The following is a 20,412-nucleotide window of genomic DNA, read 5'->3' as shown; positions in this document are numbered from 1 at the left end:
AAAATGAAACCTCTTGTGAAAAGCTTTTTGCTCATTAATTTAAGGAATGAATTACATTTAATGAAGTTTTGAATTTTATTAATAAAATGTATGGACATGTGTTTTTCTCGTTAGATAGGTACCTCTGTAACATCCTTGGTTTTCCCTCTGAGCCTATAAAGCTGACAACATTTGCTGCTTGGTTTTTTGCTTGTTTGTTTGGTTTTTGAGAGAGTTTCGCTCTTGTTGCCCAGGCTGGCGTGCAATGGTGCAATGGTGCAATCTCGGCTCACCACAATCTCTACCTCCTGGGATCAAGCGATTCACCTGCCTCAGCCTCCTGAGTAGCTGGGATTACAGGCATGCACCACCATGCCCAGCTAATGTTTTGTGTGTGTGTGGTTTTTTTTTTTTTTTTTTTTTTTTTTTTGAGACGGAGTCTTGCTCTGTCGCCCTGGCTGGAGTGCAGTGGCCGGATCTCAGCTCACTGCAAGCTCCGCCTCCCAGGTTGACGCCATTCTCCTGCCTCAGCCTCCCGAGTAGCTGGGACTACAGGGGCCCGCCACCTCGCCCGGCTAGTATTTTGTATTTTTAGTAGAGACGGGGTTTCACCGTGTTAGCCAGGATGGTCTCGATCTCCTGACCTCGTGATCCGCCCGTCTCGGCCTCCCAAAGTGCTGGGATTACAGGCTTGAGCCACCACGCCCGGCCTGTTTTGTGTTTTTAGTAGAGACAGGGTTTCACCATGTTGGCCAGGCTGGTCTCATACTCCTGACCTCAGGTGATCCACCTGCCTCGGCCTCCCAAAGTGCTGGGATTACAGGCATGAGCCACTGCACCCAGCCTGCTGCTTGTGTTTTACAGAAGAGTTTGCCAACCATACTCTGATGCCCTGGGCAGTGATGGAGGGTTTAAAGTGAGGGGTGGCCTCACCAGTCAGGGGTAAAAGACCCTCTCTACCCAATGCTGAGTGGAGAGTGATGAAGGGAGCAATGGGAGGCAGGAGAACTGTGAGGAGGTAGTGGCCTAGAGCAGGCTGAGGAAGGCAGGGCAGTGGAATGAAGGAAGTAGAAGCAGGGTGTGTTTTAGAGGGATATCTGGTTTCTGAAAATATCTAGCCCTGTACCTGCCCCCTATACCACTGTGACTGCCACCCCACCATCTACCTCACCTGGCACCTCAGGCTCCATCACCTCACCCGCTGCTCTGTCTCCACATTGCTTGGCCTCAGCAGCTACAGGGTAGGGGACACCTGAGGTCTCAGTCCTCCTGGGCAGAGGTCCCAGGTTGCTAGTGACTCTTGCAGAGACAGGTTTGTTTCCAGGGCCACTGCCACCTTCTCTTTGATCCTACACACCAGTGCGGCTCTAGGCTCCTGGCTTTGACTTCAGGGGCCCAGGCCTGGGATTCTGGAAATGAAGCACGGCTAATGAGCACAGGCAGCAAGGAGAGGGTGTGGTCACGGCCATACACACAGGTGCTCCTGGGACAGAGAGATATACCCAGGCCAGGCTCTTCACAAGCCTAGGTCCCATCCATGGCCTCCCCTTCCCAAATTAAAAATATACATCCACACAAACACCTGTACGTGAATGTTCACAGCAGTAGCATTGATAGTATCAGAAGAGTTGGCAACAACCCCAATGTCTATGAACTAATGAGTAAACAAACTGTGGTATATCCGTACAATAGAGTATTTTTTTTTTTTTTTTTTTGAGACGGAGTCTTGCTCTGTCGCCCAGGCTGGAGTGCAGCGGCACAATCTCAGCTCACTGCAGCCTCTGCCTCCTGTGTTCACGCCATTCTCCTGCCTCAGCCTCCCGAGTAGCTGGGACTGTAAGCGCTCACCACTACGCCTGGCTAATTTTTTGTATTCTTTAGTAGAGACGGGGTTTCACTGTGTTAGCCAGGATGGTCTCGATCTCCTGACCTCATAATCCACCCACCTCGGCCTCCTAAAGTGCTGGGATTACAGGCATGAGCCACTGCACCTGGCCTACAATGGAGTATTATTCAGCCATAAAGAAGAATGAAAAACTGATACATGCTACAACATGGATGAACTCTGAAAACATGTTCAGTGGTAAAATGCCAGACACAGGAAACCACATATCGTATAACTTCATTTATATGAAGTATCCAGAAGAGGCAAATCTAGACACATAACGTGGATTAGTGGTTGCCAGAGGCTGGAGGAAGAGCAAATAGGCAGTGATGATAACAGGTATAAGGGATACTCACACACCTGAGGTCACATCTGCACAGACAGGTGGCATCAACACATGCAGGACTGTCACAGTTGCTTCTGGACCGAATGAAGGAGGACAAATGCAGAAACGAGACAAAGACAAAAGGATCTGTTTGAAAGAAGGGGTCAGGGGGCTCCTTGATTCTAGGGAACAAGAGCCCTGAGCTTTTATAGCCCTTCATATTTATTAGGTAGAGTGAATAGGGAGGAAGGGGTAACTGTCAGTCAGCTATTTAACACAGGCCCACGATTGCTTTCTTTGTTCAACAGGTTCTAGATGTTCCTGTAGATAACCTCAAGGAGCATGGGACCTGGGACATGACTGCCCCCAGCATTCCTTCTGGTGGCAGACACAGTTTGTCAGTTTGCCAGCATCTTGCTTTCATGAGAACAGTTTGCTGTTCGCTCATAGAGCCTCCAGTGGTATATTGAGTTGGTCACGACCCTCATTCCTTCGGCCTCTAACATCTCCCCCTTTTTGTTTTTGCATTAATTGAATAAAGGTAATTGCAGGCTGTGCAGCTTTCAATTGCTGGTTGGTGGTTCACCCGATCCCATAGACTATGAGCAAAAAAACAGAGACATAACAGCATTATTCTTCTAAAAGAGACATTAAGGTTATATTTAAGTAGGTCCAGGGGTTGAGGCTTTCTAAGTCCTGCTGGAATTCTGTTTAAGCTTCTGAAAGAGGGCTGTTATTTTTGAGTTTGCTTATTCAAGTTAAGAATTTTACTCTGTAAGTTACTGGTATCAAAAGTAATATTGGATGTAAAAGCTCCCTGCAAATGAGCTTTTCAAGGTTCCATGGATATTCACTTTGGTTCTATTCCAAATTGATCACACAAATATGAATATGATTGAAATGACAGTACAATTGCTGCTGCAATTGCAAACTTTGTACCGGCTTTCCCAGCCACAGAACAGTAGTCTTTAACACTGCTACCTTTGTTTGTAATTCGGTATTAATTTTATTTTGAAGCATCCATGCCTGGTTGGCTGTACGTGTCCAATTTTCTACATAATGGGCTGTTTGAATAGAACTATGTAGTGCTACTGAGGACACTACAACCGAGGTTATTAGTGTGACAGATTACAGTAAAAATTACTATGTTTAAGGCTTTATGTGCACAATGAGTGAGCTGGGTAAGGAGTTTTACAAAATGTAAAGCAGGGGTGGCAGCCCAAGGTTTGGACAAATTGACAGGGATCCATAACCCAGGAATATGACCCAGAATTATCAGAGTGGGGATGTTGTGTGTTTGTATTGTGCTATGATTGAGGCAGTGATACAGTTGACAAGAGTCACAAGTCAGTTAGGTGATGTTTACTTGGAGTTGCTCCTTCTTAGATGCTAGAAAAACATAGGGATTAAAAACACAAACCAGCCAGGCGTGGTGGCTCACGCCTGTAATCCCAGCACTTTGGGAGGCCAAGGCAGGTGGATCACCAGGTCAGGAGTTCAAGAGCAGCCTGGCCAAGATGGTGAAATCCCATTTCTACTAAAAATACAAAAAACAAAAAATAGCCTGGTGTGGTGGTGGGCGCCTATAATCCCAGCTGCTCGGGAGGCTGAGGCAGAGAACTGCTTGAACCCGGGAGGCAGAGGCTGCAGTGACCCGAGATCGTGCCACTGCACTCCAGCCTGGGTGACACAGTGAGATTCCATCTCAAACAACCACAACAAAAACAAAAAAACCCCACAAACCGTAAATTGGTAATATTTTTTACAAAGGTGATACTAAAACTGTGTTGAGTAATATTACTATTATTGGATAATGTTCTGACCCAGATGCTGTTATTCATAAATGGGAGTGTTGCTTTCCATATTGATTCCTGAATTGGGCCTCTTTTTCCTAGATGACGCCACTAAGGTAAGGCCGGGCTAAAGCCTGTCCCGTGCCAAGCAAGTTGTGCAGCCAACTGGGGGACTGAATCCCAGTGTGATGTGGCGAAGAGGTGTTGAAAGTCCGCCACCAGTGCCAGTGACGTTTGTGCCAAGAGATCTGATTTTCATCTCTCCCATCTAAATGGCCACGGGGACCCCAGTCAATGTTTCCCATTCACACAGAGTTGTCTGGCCAAGGGGCCAAGACACTGGGTCCAAGGAGGGGGGTGAGAAATATCAAAGGGAGCCCATTCCGTATAATCAATACAATTTGAGTGATGGGGCCGGGAGTGATTGGTGAACACACCAGTAACATTAATGGAGCTGAGGCCTAATGAATACATAATTTTTCCGTGGTGACTTAACCATGCCTAAGATTGGACTGCAAGACAGCTGCAGTTGAGTGACATATCCATGGTGATACATAAAGGGAGTCCTTCCAATGGGGCGGTGTAATTGAGGCTATTGTTCTGTGTCAGGGGGAGTTAGGGGTCCTGGTGCCCACGCTCCCTGATCATGATATATTTCAGGAGGAGTGTCACTCCAGAGTACCAATCGCACTGCTGGTAGGTTAGGAACATATGCCCAATATGTTTTTGCCTCTACACAGGGGAAACATACCGCACAGGACACTACAGCTAGCATGGCCAAGAACATGGAGTCAGGGGTTTTTGCCTGACCCTGGCGCTCCAGCAGTTTCTCAGCTTCCTGTGTGGTTTTCTTGATCTGTCCCCATGTTATGGGGTTGGATGTCACTGTGACTCCGGTCGGCCCTTGTTCTGTCTTCGCATTCAGATTCCGCTGGCTCATGGCTCGTACTGGAGGGAACAGGCCCATGGTTGAATACCATGGATCCCTCTGGTCTCCCATTCCATGGTCACATACACCTGGAGGGCACCCACACGGTTTTTCCATCTCCTGTAAAACACAAGCATACCCTCGTCCCCACGTCAGCAAATCCACCGGACCTTTCCATTGTCCCTCTTCCGGGGATTTCCATAACACTTTTGGATAAACTTGCCTCTTTTCCTCTAGCACTTGCCAGTGTCGTTCTGCGGGAGTCTTGCCCTCCATACCAGGAGTCAAACAATTTAAAGTAAACAAGGCGGCTGGGCACGGTGGCTCATGCCTGTAATCCCAGCACTTTGGGAGGCCAAGGCGGGTGGATCACGAGGTCAGGAGATTGAGACCACAGTGAAACCCCGCCTCTACTAAAAATACAAAAAATTAGCCGGGTGCGGTGGCGGGCGCCTGTAGTCCCAGCTACTCAGGAGGCTGGCGTGAACCCAGGAGGCAGAGCTGCAGTGAGCCGAGATTGTGCCACTGCACTCCAGCCTGGGCAACAGAGCGAGACTCCGTCTCAAAAAAAAAAAAAATAGTAGTAAACAAGGCTAAATGTAATTTTGTTTGAGGTGGTAATTGGTCTCCTATTCTCTTTTGTTTTTTCAACATACGTTGTAGTGTTTGATGTGCCTGCTCAATAATGCCTTGCCCTCAGGAATTGTATGGAATTCCTGTTTTATGATTGATTGCTCACAACTGTAAAAAAATTTGGAAAGCATGACTAACATAAGCAGGTCCACTGTCAGTTTTAAATTGTTTAGGGACCCCCATATGGGCGAATGATGACAGACAATATCATCAGACATGACCAGCTGTTTCCCCAGTTTGGCATGTGGCATGTAATATATGGGAGTAAGTGTCTATAGTTACATGAACATAGCGGAGTTTGCCAAAGGCTGCTCTCTCTATATATGTAGCATTCATCTGCCAGATTTCATTTGGAGCCAAGCCTCATGGGTTGCATCCTTCCACGGGTGCAACACCAGGGATATGCTGGCAAGTGGGGCAGGCTTGCACAACAGCTCGAACCTGGCTGCGAGGCAGATGACACATAATGAGTAAGGGACGAGGTGTTTTGATGCAGTAAAGCATGGGAAGCTTGGGCTTGTTGAAATACAGAACTGATGAATTTATCTGCTGTATCATTACCTAGAGATAGTGGCCCAGGAAATTGCGTGTGAGATCAGTTACGAGAAATATGAAAAGGGGCAGCATGAGAGCAAACAGCTTTTTGGAGTCTCAGAAATAGGTTAAGCAGTTCTGGTTTTAAGGTGCTCTTGATAGTGGCAGTTTTAATGCAACTAGCTACATTTACAACATAGGCTGAATTACAGACAATAGGAAATAAAGCTTGAGCTTTAAAACTTGAGTAACTGCCATTAATTCGGAGTGTTGAACTGAAACTCTAGGGGTCTTTATTATTTGAGTATGTTTAAGTCCATAAATGGCTGTGCAGCTTTTGGAAGAGCTATCGGTAAAATAGGTCTGTCCACCTGAAATGGGTTTGTGATGAGTAATCACAGGGGGAATAAAAGGGTGAATTTTATAAAATTGCAAAATTTTGTCTGATGGATAATGGTTATCTATTATTTCTACAAAATCAGGGAAAGTGATCTGCCATGCAGTCGACACCTCCAGGCCTCAGCCTGTTGTTGGGAATCCAAGGTAACAATAATTTTATCAGGATCATATCCTGTAAGCATTTTTGATCTATGCCTGCCTATTGTTATAAGTTGTGTGACTGAAGAAAGATAAAGGTTGCAAAGATTTTACTGTTTGGATAAAAAAAGCCGTTCTATTACCATTATAATTTTGTCTATGAATTGACCTAAAAGTCCTGCTGGAGAATGGGGGGTAGGAAGAAAAAACAAAAGCAAAGTCTTTTGTGGTTGTAGCTGGGAGGCATGTCGTTGCTGAAGCATCTGTTCTACAAGTTGTAATTCAGCTTCTGCCTCCTTAGGAAGTTGCCAAGGGGAATCTAATGAAGAATCTCCTTGGAGGGTTTGATAGAGATGAGTTGAAAAGGAGCAATACCTAGCATTGGGTGCAGCCAATTAATATCCCCTAATAACTGTTGAAAGTTATTCAGAGTTTGTAATTTGTTCTTACAAAGAGCTACTTTCTAAGGCTAAATACTTTTTTCAGTAACAGTAGTACCTAAGTACTGGTATGGGGAGGTTGTTTGCACCTTTTCAGGAGCTATTTTGAGATTCCATTGAGTTAAAGCCCATTTTATTTCTCTGAATAACTGGTATAACACTTGATCTGTAGGAGCACCAAAAAAATATTATCCATATAATGAATGATGTAGGCGGTGGGAAACATATTCTGAGGCTCCTTCAATGCTTTTCCTACAAAATGCTGACAGAACATAGGACTGTTGAGCATGCCCTGGGGTAATAAAACTTTTTATTGATCATGAGAGACAGGCTGTCTCTGATTAACAGAAGGCACAGAGAAGGCGAATTGAGGCTGTCCTTCTTGTGTAATGGTATAGTAAAAAAAACAGTCTTTAAGATCTATTACTACAAGAGGCTAATCTTTTGGAATGGTTGCCGGGGATGGCAGACCTTGCTGTAATGCACCCACTGGTTTAATTTGTGCATTAATAGCTCTCAAATTATGCAGCAGTTGCCATTTTCCTGACTTTTTTGGGGTCACAAATACTGGTGAATTCCAAGCACTGATTCTTTTGTATATCCTGCATCCAACTGCTTTCTTACCAGCTGATGGAGTTGAGTCAGTTTCTCCTGTGATAGGGGCCATTGATCCACCCACACAGGTTTATCAGTCAGCCACTCTAGCAGCAAGGCAGTGGGTGGAGAAGTATCAATGACCCCATCAGAAATTCTGATGCCCTAGCTCTGTCCTATCCGTTTGCCCAGTTATCGATATTGGATTGGGGTTTCCCTGTAGGAACTTTCCCAAGCCTTTCCCACTCTGATATCACATTTCCTTCAATATTTTAAATCCTGGATTATCAACCTCTTCATTTGTAAGTCTCATATCCCATGCTGTAAGTAAATCTCAGCCCCAGAGATTTGCAACATAAGGTTGAAAAGTACATGGCTGTCCATCTGGACCGAGACAAAGTAAAATTTCAGCACTCTGTTGAACACTTTGAGCTGTTCCTACTCCCACTAAGGATGTAGAAGTTAATTGCAGGGGCCAAGATGGGCGTCAATTGTTTTTGGATATTACTGAAACATCTGCTCCCTTGTCCACACATCCATAGCACTTCTTTCCTTTAATTTGCACTGCACAGGTGGGTCAATTAAAAGCTATGGGTTGGGATAAATTCCCTGTGTAGTTGTACTCCCAAATTCTTGATTTCCTGTTTTCTCCTTTTGTGAAGAAGGGTGTAATTTGCAGAGAGTAATAATAATAAGCAATAGCTGAGCAATGTATTCCCCAGGTTTAAAAACCCAAAGATGTTGTGACATTACAATTACTTGAATTTCTCTTTCATAATCAGAGTCAACAATCCCGGGGACCACAGTAATGCCCTGTAAGTTAAGATGGCTTTGGCCTAAAATTAATCCTTTATATCCTGTTGGCAAAGGTCCCCAAATGCTGGTGGGAATTTTGGTGGGTTTGTCTCCTCCAACTAACGTGACCCTTTCTCTGACTGGGCGATCTAATCCTGCACTCCCGGGTGTTCCAGAGGAGAGGGAGTCAATGTTCCTCCAGGAACCCACCCCTGTAGCGGGGTTGTGGCCTGGATGGGGAATGCCCTCATTGTTTGAGGGGCCTGGGCCAGGCCCCATTTTCATTTCCTGACAGCGGCATGCCATTCTGATGAAATTTTGAGCAATATTGATTAGCCCAATGATTTCCTTTATTATGGCAAGGGCAGCATCCTGGTGTGTGTGTGTGTGTGTGTGTGTGTGTGTTTGGGGAGGGGGCAGGTACTGCATTATAAGATCTCTTCTGCCTAGAGGTCTGATGGCATTCTTTTTTGAAATGTCCAGTTTTTCCACAATTATAACATTTTCCCACTTTAGGGCTCAACCCTTGGCCCTTTCCAGATTTGTTCACTACTAAATTAACCATTGCTTGAGCTAACATTGTTGAACGATGGAGTTCAGTTCCCACATCCTGACAGGCTTTGAGAAAATTTCCCAAGCTCTTTGCACATCTCACAGGTGCTAATGCACATTTACAATCTGCATTTGCATTTTCAAAAGCTAGGGTCAAAGGAAGCATTTTCACAGCAGCAGTATAAGGCATTTGACGCTGCACTGCCTGTTGTAACCATGCAATAAACTGTGCATAGAGCTCTTGTGATTTTTGCATGGTATGCAGAAAAGATTGTACTGGGACCCCTTTCTCAGGAATGGTGGCCCAGGCATGCTTAGCGGCCAAGGCACACTGATGGTAAGCAGCATCTGGAAGTGCAATTGTTGCACCAGGTCTAAATAAGAGTCACTACCCAACAACATTTCCTCTGTAATGTTCCCACGTCCAGCGGCAAGATTCTGTCTAGCCTGGTCTGCACACATTTTTCTTTTTTTTTTTTTTTGAGACGGAGTCTCGCTCTGTCGCCCAGGCTGGAGTGCAGTGGTCGGATCTCAGCTCACTGCAAGCTCCGCCTCCCGGGTTCCCGCCATTCTCCTGCCTCAGCCTCCCGCGTAGCTGGGACTACAGGCGCCGCCACCTCACCCGGCTAGTTTTTTGTATTTTTTAGTAGAGACGGGGTTTCACCTTGTTAGCCAGGATGGTCTCGATCTCCTGACCTCGTGATCCGCCCGTCTTGGCCTCCCAAAGTGCTGGGATTACAGGCTTGAGCCACCGCGCCCAGCCCCTGCACACATTTCTTGCCAATTTAAATTCCACGTCAGATATGCACTAGCAGACAAACAAGTGCAAGCTAAATGCTTTCTATCAAAGGGTGGGAAGCACACAGCGCTGAATACAGATTCTAACAATCCTAAAGTAAATGGGCTCTGTATTCCATTGTTAACCACACTAGCTTTTAATTATTTCAATAATTTAAATTTTACTGGAGTGTGTTCATGAATAAACTGCTATGGATTATTTGGATCAGGCCTTAAGGTGATAGGAAAAGCACAAGGTCCTAGTGGCTCGCCAACTATGGCTGCAGCATGCAGAATTTTTTGTATTGGGGTCTCTATTTCTGCTACTGGGGGCAGTACAGGCCAGTTCTCATCCTCCCTCTCCTGTTTATCATTTTCTTTTCTTTCTTTTTTTTTTTTTTTTTTTGAGACGGAGTCTTGCTCTGTCGCCCGGGCTGGAGTACAGTGGCCGGATCTCAGCTCAATGCAAGCTCCGCCTCCCGGGTTCACGCCATTCTCCTGCCTCAGCCTCCCGAGTAGCTGGGACTACAGGCGCCCGCTACCTCGCCCGGCTAGTTTTTTGTATTCTTTTAGTAGAGACGAGGTTTCACCATGTTAGCCAGGATGGTCTCGATCTCCTGACCTCGTGATCCACCCGTCTCGGCCTCCCAAAGTGCTGGGATTACAGGCTTGAGCCACCGCGCCCGGCCCTGTTTATCATTTTCAATGGGCACTGTTGGTGAGACAAAAGATTCTTTCCATTTTTGAGATTCAGAACATAGCTCCTGCTGTCCGGCTGAATAAGAAGAGGACAATGGCAGGAGGACAGTACAGACCAAACCCCAAGCAGAGAAACAGAAGGATCCACTTTAACAGGTTTCTGATAAGCTCGTTTCAATCCTTCTCCTACTCGTTCTCAATTTTCCACAGCCAGGGTACCTGTCTGCAGAAACCATGGGTTATGTGTAATAACCTCCTGTAAAAGCTTAATGTTTGAGAACTAACCTGAGCACCAGATTAAGTAAAACTAAGCAGCTACACATAATGTTGCTCCTTAATAGACAAATTCTGCCCCATGTTACCCTGATTCAGAAACTCCTCAGGGAACTGACCTTATCTTCTCCACCTGCAGACTCTCCCTTCCAGGGGTTCCTAGTTCCTCTAATCAGTTTCACTTTCTCTGCTCTGGCAGACCTTCCTGGTTCAGGTCCTCGGTCGGGCACTACTTGTCAGGGTTGCTTCTGGACCAAACGGAGGACGAAGGCAGAAATGAAGACAAAGACAAAAGGATCTGTTTGAAAGAAGGGGTCAGGGGGCTCCTTGATTCTAGGGAACAAGGGCCCTGAGCTTTTACAGCCCTTCATATTTATTAGGCAGAGTGAATAGGGAGAAAGGGGTAACTGTCGGTCAGCTATTTGATTAAACACAGGCCCACGATTGCTTGCTTTGTTCAACAGGTTCCAGATGTTCCTGTAGATAACCTCAAGGAGCACGGGACGTGGGGCGTGACGGCCCCCAGCATTCCTTCTGGGGGCAGAGGCAGTTTGTCAGTTTGCCGACATTCTGCTTTCAGGAGAACAGTTTGCGGTTTGCTCATAGAGCCTCCAGTGGTATACCGAGTTGGTCACGACCCTCATTCCTTCGGCCTGCAGCACAGGACCCTCCCCTCCCAGGGGCGCATAAGCGGTGACACCTGGCCAGACACGGGAGGTCGCGCCCTCAGGCACCCCGCGCGCCTGGGTCCCCGCCGACCCGGGGTCGCATTTCCCTCACAGGTCCCACCCGCCCACTCATTCACTCCCACCGCCAGCACTCTCAGCCCAGGGCGCCTCTCCACCCCTCACAATCAATCACCCTCGCCGCTCCTCCACACACCACTCACCACTGAGGCAGCCTCCTCAGACCCAGGCCCCGCGATAGTCCGCACGCCCGGCCGCGTCTTACACACCGCCGTGGGCACTTCCGGTATGCACTTCCGCTTGGTGGCCACCAGCGGCCCAGGACTTCATCTCCCAGAAGGCCCTTCGCTTTCCTGCCTGGAAACGGCCATGCACGGGATACAAGGCCTTCTGGGAAATGGAGTTCCCAGGGCTGCAGGGCCGGAAGGGGAGCGTGGGAGCTGCAGATGGTCAGAACCTGTCGGTTCTGCGCAGGCAGCGCAGGTAAAGGGAATTATATTGACATCCATGGTTTTATATGTTCTTTGGAATATACAGCGTACTTTTTTCTTTCTCTACGCGCACACATGTACACACATAGATATAAAAGCATATCGTTTGGAGATATTTCCCCCCCAACCTTGTGTATCCTTAAGCAGATGTCCCCTAAGAACAGGTACGTTCTTCCACTCACCCAAGTAACGACATTGAAGCCTGTACCCAATCCCCAGTCCGTATGCTAAATTCTCCAGTTGTCTCAATGTCTTATGTAGTTTTTATCTTTTATTCAAGCACAAACTAATCACGCATTACACTCTACTCTATCAAGTTGCTTTCAATCTAGAATGGATCCTGTTGTTTCTTTATAATGATCTTGGCAGTTTTCATGTATCCAAGCGAGTTTTCCAAAATGCCCTCCAATTTAGGCTTGTCCGTATAGAGTATAAAACAATCATAATCTAATTTTACACACTTGTTTTCTTCCACTGACCCTGCACATTTCTCCACTGAACAATTTTTGAAAACTTTTTGAAACATGGCATTACACCGTGTGAATGCCATTTATTTATCCCCTACCTCCAGCCATTTTGCTAGAAATTGAGCAACAGGTGTATGCAGTCCCTATACATTCGTATGTTCAGGAGATTCCCTAATAATAGGCAGGCCCTGAATGATGCAAATCACCTTAATCGAGGGAGGTGCCCAGGTACAGTGTGGGACATAATTCCATCTACACACAAAAGGCCTGTATGACCTAGTGGAGGAGGTTTCCAATGTGCAAACTGACTCGGGTTACCCCTCCCTATTCCTACCACGGTCAGATCATCACAAGGGTCTTTTTTTTTTTTTTTTTTTTGAGACGGAGTCTCGCTCTGCCGCCCAGGCTGGAGTGCAGTGGCCAGATCTCAGCTCACTGCAAGCTCCGCCTCCCGGGTTCACGCCATTCTCCTGCCTCAGCCTCCCGAGTAGCTGGGACTACAGGCGCCCACCACCTCGCCCGGCTAGTTTTTTGTATTTTTTTTTTAGTAGAGACGGGGTTTCACCGTGTTAGCCAGGATGGTCTCGATCTCCTGACCTCGTGATCCGCCCGTCTCATCACAAGGGTCTTTAAAAATTCTATCAGCTATTTCTGGGCACGGTGGTTCACGCCTGTAATCCCAGCATTTTGGGAAGCCGAGGCGGGCGGATCACGAGGTCTTGAGATCGAGCCCATCCTGGCTAACACGGTGAAACCCCGTCTCTACTAAAAATACAAAAAATTAGCCGGGCATGGTGGCGGGCGCCTGTAGTACCAGCTACTTGGGAGGCTGAGGCAGGAGAATGGCGTGAACCCTGGAGGGGGAGCTTGCAGTGAGCTGAGATCATGCCAATGCACTCCAGCCTGGGTGACGGAGTGAGACTCCATCTCAAAAAAATAAATAAAAATAAAAAGATAAAAATTATTTTTTTTTTTTTGCAACAGAGTGAGACTCTGTCATAAAAAAAAAAAATTCTATCAGTTATTGGCCTGGCGCGGTGGCTCACGCCTGTCATCCCAGCACTTTGGGAGGCCACAGTGGGAGAACCACTTAAGCCCAGGAATTCAAGATCAGCCTGGGCAACATAGTGAGTCCCTGTTGCTATAAATGAAAAACAAAAAAAAATTTAAATAAAATTTTAAAAAAACACATTTACCTCTAAAGAGCTATACATGACTAGTGGCTACCATGTTGTACAGTGCATTCTGGAAGATGTCCATGTTGATTTCCTTACAAGAGACCTACGGGAGACTGCTTTTTCAGACTGGAAACAGATTTCTTTCCAGTTACCCATTGCAGAAACAACCTGAATACCTTGGAGGACATGCAAATAACACTGGAAATGGACTTGGCTGTTGGCTACAACTTGTATGTAGGGGTCTCTCATAATTGGGGCTGATACAGGAAATTTTAAAAAGTAACTTGGAAATGTATGCGTGCGCTACAGCCACTTTCCAGGGACCTTTATCTTACATCTTTGGTATCGTCGAGTTAAAGCTGTCTTACACTCAACTGTTTCTGTCAACTGAACACACAAACACACACACGAGTATATATAGAACAAGTATGAATATGACCAAGACACACAGTCTCTGCTCATGTGAAGATTGTGTGGGGGACGCAGACAGTAAACAATGACAGAAATTATCAAACTTACTTTAATTTGAAAGAGTTAAGATTTTTAATTTAAATTTATTTTTTAAACTGGTAATAATTTTACATGTTTCAAAAATTCCAAAAATATAGAAGGATAAAGAATGAAAATTATTCCTCATCACTGTCCTCCCAATTCTCCTGGCCAACCAGTATGCTTGACGGTTTTACCCTTTCAGAGATTGTGTGTACATATAAACAAATGTTTCTTATTTATTTATTTATTTATGAATGAGATGGAGTTTCGCTCTTGTTGCCCAAGCTGGAGTGCAATGGCACAATATTGGCTCACTGGAACCTCCACTTCCCAGGTTCAAGCGATTCTCCTGCCTCAGCCTAATGAGTAGCTGGGATTACAAGTGTGCACCACCACACTCGGCTTTTGTATTTTTAGTAGAGATAGGGTTTCACCATGTTGGTCAGGCTGGTCTTGAACTCCTGACCTCAGGTGATCCACCTGCCTCAGCCTCCCAAAGTGCTGGGATTACAGGCCTGAGCCACCCCGCCCAGCCTGTTTCTTCTTTACATAAATGGAAACATACTCTACAGTTTGACACCTTGCTTTTATCTACTTAACTATCTTGGAGCTCTTTCTCACATTAGCATAGTTTGAGGATCCCTAATTCAAAAATCTGAAATCTGAAACACTTCTGGTCCCGAGCAGTTTGGATAAGGGATACTCAACCTGTACATAAAGAGTCTTCATTTTTAAGGCTATGATCTCCATTCCACTGTAAATGACAGCCAGTTCCCCATGGTGGACACGGAGGGTTGGTTCCAAATTCTGACTTTTAAAATTAATAGCATAATGAAAACCATGTACAAACAGTCTGCACACATACAAATATATGTGTAGGATTCATTCCCAGCAGGTTTGCTTAGACAAAGGGTTTATGTATTTGTAATTTACATAGTGGCTGATAAACTGCCCTCCACAGAAGTTGTATCGATTCACATTCCCACTGGAAATGTCTAAGAACCCCTCCAATGCCCCCTCTGAGGAAACTCAAGGCTGGGAAAATACTGGGTGGAGAGCACACTGTTACAACCTCCTGAAAGTTAATTTAAAAAGCTACGTGAAATTCATAGAGAAAATAATCAAAATATAGTAAGCACATGTTACAAGAGAGCTAGAAGGGATTCCAAATTTCTAAACACAAGATAACTATACACATATATATTCCTCTGAGTGTATGTAAAATTTAGTGTACACTATATGTATGTGTAGACACACATGTATATTTTAAGAAAAATTGTAAGGAAAATTAGTAAAATCCTAATGGTAAGGACCATCTATGGATGGCTAAAGTATAAGGAATTTTACACAAGTTTTCATATATATATTTTTTTACTTTTATGCATTTTCCAAGTTTTGCTACAAAGAACTCACATTACTTTTACGAAAAGAAAAAACTATGTCTTTTCCCTAGTTAACAGTAATTTCCCCAGAGGAGTTTCTTCTCTGTTTCAAAATATCTACAAGGAAATCAGTAGGAATATCATGTTTAGAAAATGTGAACTGAAATGAGAAACAGAAAATATGCAAAGATCTGAAACACTTCTGGTCTCAAGCATTTCGATAAGGAATATTCAAGCTGTATATAAAGAGTCTTCATTTTTACGAAAATGATCACCATTCCACCATAAATGACTTAGCCAGTTCCCCATGGAGGACAAGGAGGTTGTTTCTAAATTTTTACTTTTAAAATCAATAGCATAATGAAAACCATGTAGCCTGCACACATATAAATATATATGTAGGATTCATTCCCAGCAGGTTTGGTGAGACAAAGGGTTTATGTATTTGTCATTTACAGACTGATAAACTGGCCTCCACAGAAGACGTATAAGAACCCTCCCACACCCCCTTTGAGAACTCAAGGCTCGCTGAGTTCCGGATGATTGCTTAATCCCAGCTTACCACCCAGTGAGGCTGCTATAACCTCAGCCAACCCCATGCCCTCTCAGAGAAGTATCAACTGTGACCCCTTCAGGACTGGCCGTTTTGGGGGCCAAGGTGGAGGGAATGAGGCAATCACAGGCCTGACTTCCACAGCTGTCTAGAACCATGCTGTCACTGTTGGTCCCACTGCTTCAGAGGGGAGGGGCTTTCCTATCTGGATTCCCAAGCCTGTGCCCCAAACTGCTGGTGGAGCAGAAAGGAGGAATGATCATGAATAGGGTTTTGGTACCAGACTGTCTGGTTCACATTCTGGCTGGGCTGCTTGGTGGCACATTGCTTCTCCTCTTAGGGCCGTCCTGCACTGTTGGTGGCAGTGGGGATGAAATGAAGTAAGCAAATCTGAAATGTTTACATGGCAAAATCAACAGGACCTCTAACTCCATGAAGTGAGGAAGGGGAGAGGTCAAGAAGACTGATGACTGATTTTCTGGCTTCCATGAAGGGTTGGCGAGTGGAAACAGCCTCCAGGAAAGGGATCAGGGAAGCAGAGACTAGTCTGGGTGGAAAATGAGTTTTGTTTGGGGTAGGCTGGGTTTGGGGAGCTTTCGGCACACCTCGGGGAGCTGCCCAGCAGCACACAGCAGTTGTCTGGGTCTGAAGCCCAAATCTCAGAGGCACCAGACTGATTTGGGAGTGAGCAGCACAAAGCCAGGGATGTGGATGACACCTGGGGAGGGCGTGGAGCACAAGGTGGACTCTGGGACAAGACCCCAGGGACCCCAACGTTTAGGAGGGGTGACGGGAGGTTGAGAAGTCCCTGAAGAGTTGGAAGGAACCCCACAATGCAAGGAGATGGAGCTTTGCAGAGAGGTTAGCAGGCTTCACAGTCCTGGGGATGACGAGAGACGACACCAGAGGTGGTGCCCTGGACAGTGGTTGCAGTGGGTTCTGTGAAGCAGCAGGGGCGGACAGCGGGTCTGAGGTGTGAGCTGCCACCAAGGGAATGGGGAGCACAAGCAATTCTCCCAAGAGCTGGAAGGAGAAAAGCAGCGGATACGGCTAGCTGCCTCCATCATCCACTTCCCAAGACTTCTCTCCTACCTGTCTCCACCACAGAGGTTAGAAAGGTAAATACGAGGTTTCTGAGCCCCGCTGTTATTAGGGGTGGCCCCCTGACCCATCCGTGGCCAATGAGACTTAGGGGGCCATGTGCTGCAGGCTTCTGGGAATGTTTTTCCTTTAAACATCATCAGAGATAAGTGTTGGCCTGCCCATTCCCTTCTTTCAGTCTTCACTATGGATGCAAGGGCTGGAGCCATAGTAGTCTCCCCGTGACCACGATGGAAAGGTTGAGAGAATTGCAGAAAACATTGGCTATGACACAGCTGAGCCATTGAAAAGACAGCCTTTGAACAAAGCCTAATCTGTTTAAGCTATGGTCAGCGGGGTGCTGACATCAAATTCTAACTCCACCACTTCCTAGCTTGGGCTGGTTACTTTTGTTCTAGTTACTAATAACTTTTGTCCTGTTTCTAATTGTGACTATCTGTAAAATGGTACTAACTCACAGAACAATTATTGTGGCAGTGTCTGAGGACGCAGCATTTAGCTATGCGAATGGAAGGTTATCTAAGGAGATAGAAGTGGCGCAGGTCAAGGTAGGAGGCCAGAGTTGCTGTGAAAAGTGAGCGCTGACACGGGCAATGTTTTGAGGACAACCCCAAAAAAGTAAGTGCAGAGAAACGAACCTAGGCCATCCACAGTGTCCTGTTGAACCTCTAGAGATGAACCACAAAGCTGGCTCTGGCATCCTGGAAGCCAGCTCTGCTTTGATTGAATAGCTGAGTTGTGACACTCCCAGCATCCAAAAAGCAAGAATGGACACGGGAAGTTCTGATGCTAATGGGTTCCAATGCTCAGACATTCCAACACGGTTATTCAAATTACTGTTTGGCAGGGTGCAGTGGCTCACATCTGTAATCCTAGCACTCTGGATGGCCAAGGTGGGAGGATCACTTGAGCCCAGGAGTTTGAAACTGGCCTAGGCAATGTAGGAAAACCCCACCTCCACAAACAAGAAATTTGCTGCGTGTGGTGGCGCATGCCTGTAGTACCAGCTACAGGGGCGGCTGAGGCAGGAGAATCGCTTGAACCTGGGAGGTTGCAGTGAACCACGTGACACAGCAAGTCTCTATTTAAAAAAAAAAAAAAACAAAGAAAAATTCCAACCAAATGCACTGTGTGGATCTTGTTTAGATTATGATTACCATGAAACAAATAGAAAACAAAACAGAATGTATGAGGCAACCCAGAACATTTGAACACTAGATATTTGATATCTGTTTAGATGTGATAATGACAATATAGTTCTACTTAAGATTCAACAAAATTAATTTTTCCTGTTTCATCACAGAAATTCAGTGAAAGTAGGCCAGGCGCGGTGGCTGCAATCCCAGCATTTTGGGAGACTGAGGCGGGCAGGTCACTTGAGGTCACAAGTTTGAGACCAGCATGACCAACATGGTAAAACCCCATCTCTACTAAAAATACAACAATTAGCCAGGCGTGGTAGTGCGCACCTGTAATCCCAGCTACTCAGAGGGCTGAAGCAAAAGAACTGCTTGAACCCGGGAGGTGGAGGTTGCAGTGAACCAAGATTGTGCCACTGCACTCTAGCCTGGGCGACAAAGCAACACTCCATCTCAAAAAGAAAAAGAGGGCCAGGTGCGGTGGTTCACACCTGTAATCCCAGCACTTTGGGAGGCCAAAGTGGGCAGATCATGAGGTCAGGAGACTGAGACCATCCTGGCTAACACAGTGAAACCCCGCCTCTACTAAAAATACAAAAAATTAGCCAGGCGTGGTGGTGGGCGCCTGTAGTCCAGCTACTCAGGAGGCTGAGGCAGGAGAATGCCATGAACCCGCGAGGTAGAGGTTGCAGTGAGCCGAGATCGTGCCACTGCACTCCAGCCTGGGCAACAGAGTGAGACTCCATCTCAAAAAAAAAAAAAAAAAGAAAGAAAGAAAGAAATTAAGTGGAATTCTTTTTTCTTTACTGCAATGCCCAGTGGAGAAGAATATGAACACCCTCAGGGCTACTGCCCTGCTTTGAATTCAGGCTCGGCAGTTTTACCCGCCATGGCTTTCGCACTATCAGGGCACAGCAAAAATGCGAAATGACAGCTTAGTATGATTGTGAAATGGTTTTGTCCCAGTGGACGAACATGGTTATATATACATCCAGGGCAGGAGAGTGGGGGGGGAGGTAGGTGGGCGTACCAGCAAAAACATACTACTCATGTTTGAAAATGTCCACAATAAATCCTTAAAGGTTATTCAGAAAAATAAGTGGCTGGGCACAGTGGCTCATGCCTATAATCCCAATACTTTGGGACGCCAAGGTTCGAGACCAACTTCGGCAACACAGTGAGACCCTGTCTCTGCAAAAAATTTTAAAAAAATTAGGGCGGATCACGAGGTCAGGAGATCGAGACCATCCTGGCTAACATGGTGAAACCCCGTCTCTACTAAAAAAATACAAAAAAACTAGCCGGGCGAGGTGGCGGGCGCCTGTAGTCCCAGCTACTCGGGAGGCTGAGGCAGGAGAATGGCGGGAACCCGGGAGGTGGAGCTTGCAGTGAGCTGAGATCCGGCCACTGTACTCCAGCCTGGGCGACAGAGCGAGACTCCATCTCAAAAAAAAAAAAAAAAAAAAAAAAAAATTGGGAATGGTGGTGCATGCCTGTGGTCCTAGCTACTTGGGAGGCTGGGGTGGGAGGATCACTTGACCCAGGAGGTCAAGGCTGCAAGTGACCAGTGATTATATCACTGACTCCAGCCTGGGCAAAAGAGTGAGACCCTGTCTCAAAAAAATAATACTAACAACAATGGATTATCTTCCTTATTTCACATCAATTATGAATGCTGCAAAACAGTAAAGGATGTACTAAAAAGTACATCATGTATAAACTAGCTAATGACACCATCTGTTAAAATCAAGTTTATATGATTTCTAGTCCGGCCCTGATCGATCAATTTGAAGTTTGTTTTTCTTTGTTTTTTGTTTTTGTTTTGTTTTTTTGAGACAGAGTCTTGCTCTGTCACCCAGGCTGGAATGCAGTGGTGCGATCTCGGCTCACTGAAACCTCTGCCTCCCAGGCTCAAGCGAGTCTCGTGCCTCAGCCTCCCCCAGGTAGCTAGAATTACAGGCACGCGCCACCACACCTGGCTAACCTTCGTATTTTTAGTAGAGACGGGGTTTCACCACGGGCCCAAGCTAGTCTCAAACTCCTGACCTCAAGTGATCCGCCCTCAGCCTCCCAGAGTGCTGGGATTACAAGCGTGAGCCACCATACCCGGCTTGAAGTTTTAAAAATGTCAGCTGCATTTCTGGGCTGGGTATTGCCCAGGTGGCTTCTCCACCTTGGC

At 46.1% G+C, this 20,412-nt stretch overlaps 1 protein-coding gene across 1 annotated transcript; it reads right to left on the bottom strand.

Moving 5' to 3' along the window:
* Positions 1–2,089: 2,089 nt before the first annotated feature.
* On the bottom strand, positions 2,090–11,710 carry LOC115892130. The gene is made up of 3 exons (XM_030912824.1): positions 11,634–11,710; positions 4,734–5,030; positions 2,090–2,788 (listed from the first exon to the last, which is right to left on the bottom strand). The coding sequence occupies exons 2-3, from the start codon at positions 5,025–5,027 to the stop codon at positions 2,753–2,755; spliced, it is 330 nt and encodes a 109-aa protein (XP_030768684.1). The 5' UTR covers positions 5,028–5,030; positions 11,634–11,710; the 3' UTR covers positions 2,090–2,752.
* Between the last annotated feature and the right edge of the window lie 8,702 nt (positions 11,711–20,412).

The sequence above is a fragment of the Rhinopithecus roxellana genome, chromosome 12 (genome assembly GCF_007565055.1).
Source record: "Rhinopithecus roxellana isolate Shanxi Qingling chromosome 12, ASM756505v1, whole genome shotgun sequence".
Taxonomy (NCBI): Eukaryota; Metazoa; Chordata; class Mammalia; order Primates; family Cercopithecidae; genus Rhinopithecus; species Rhinopithecus roxellana.
This window is presented reverse-complemented; position numbering and strand designations above follow the sequence as displayed.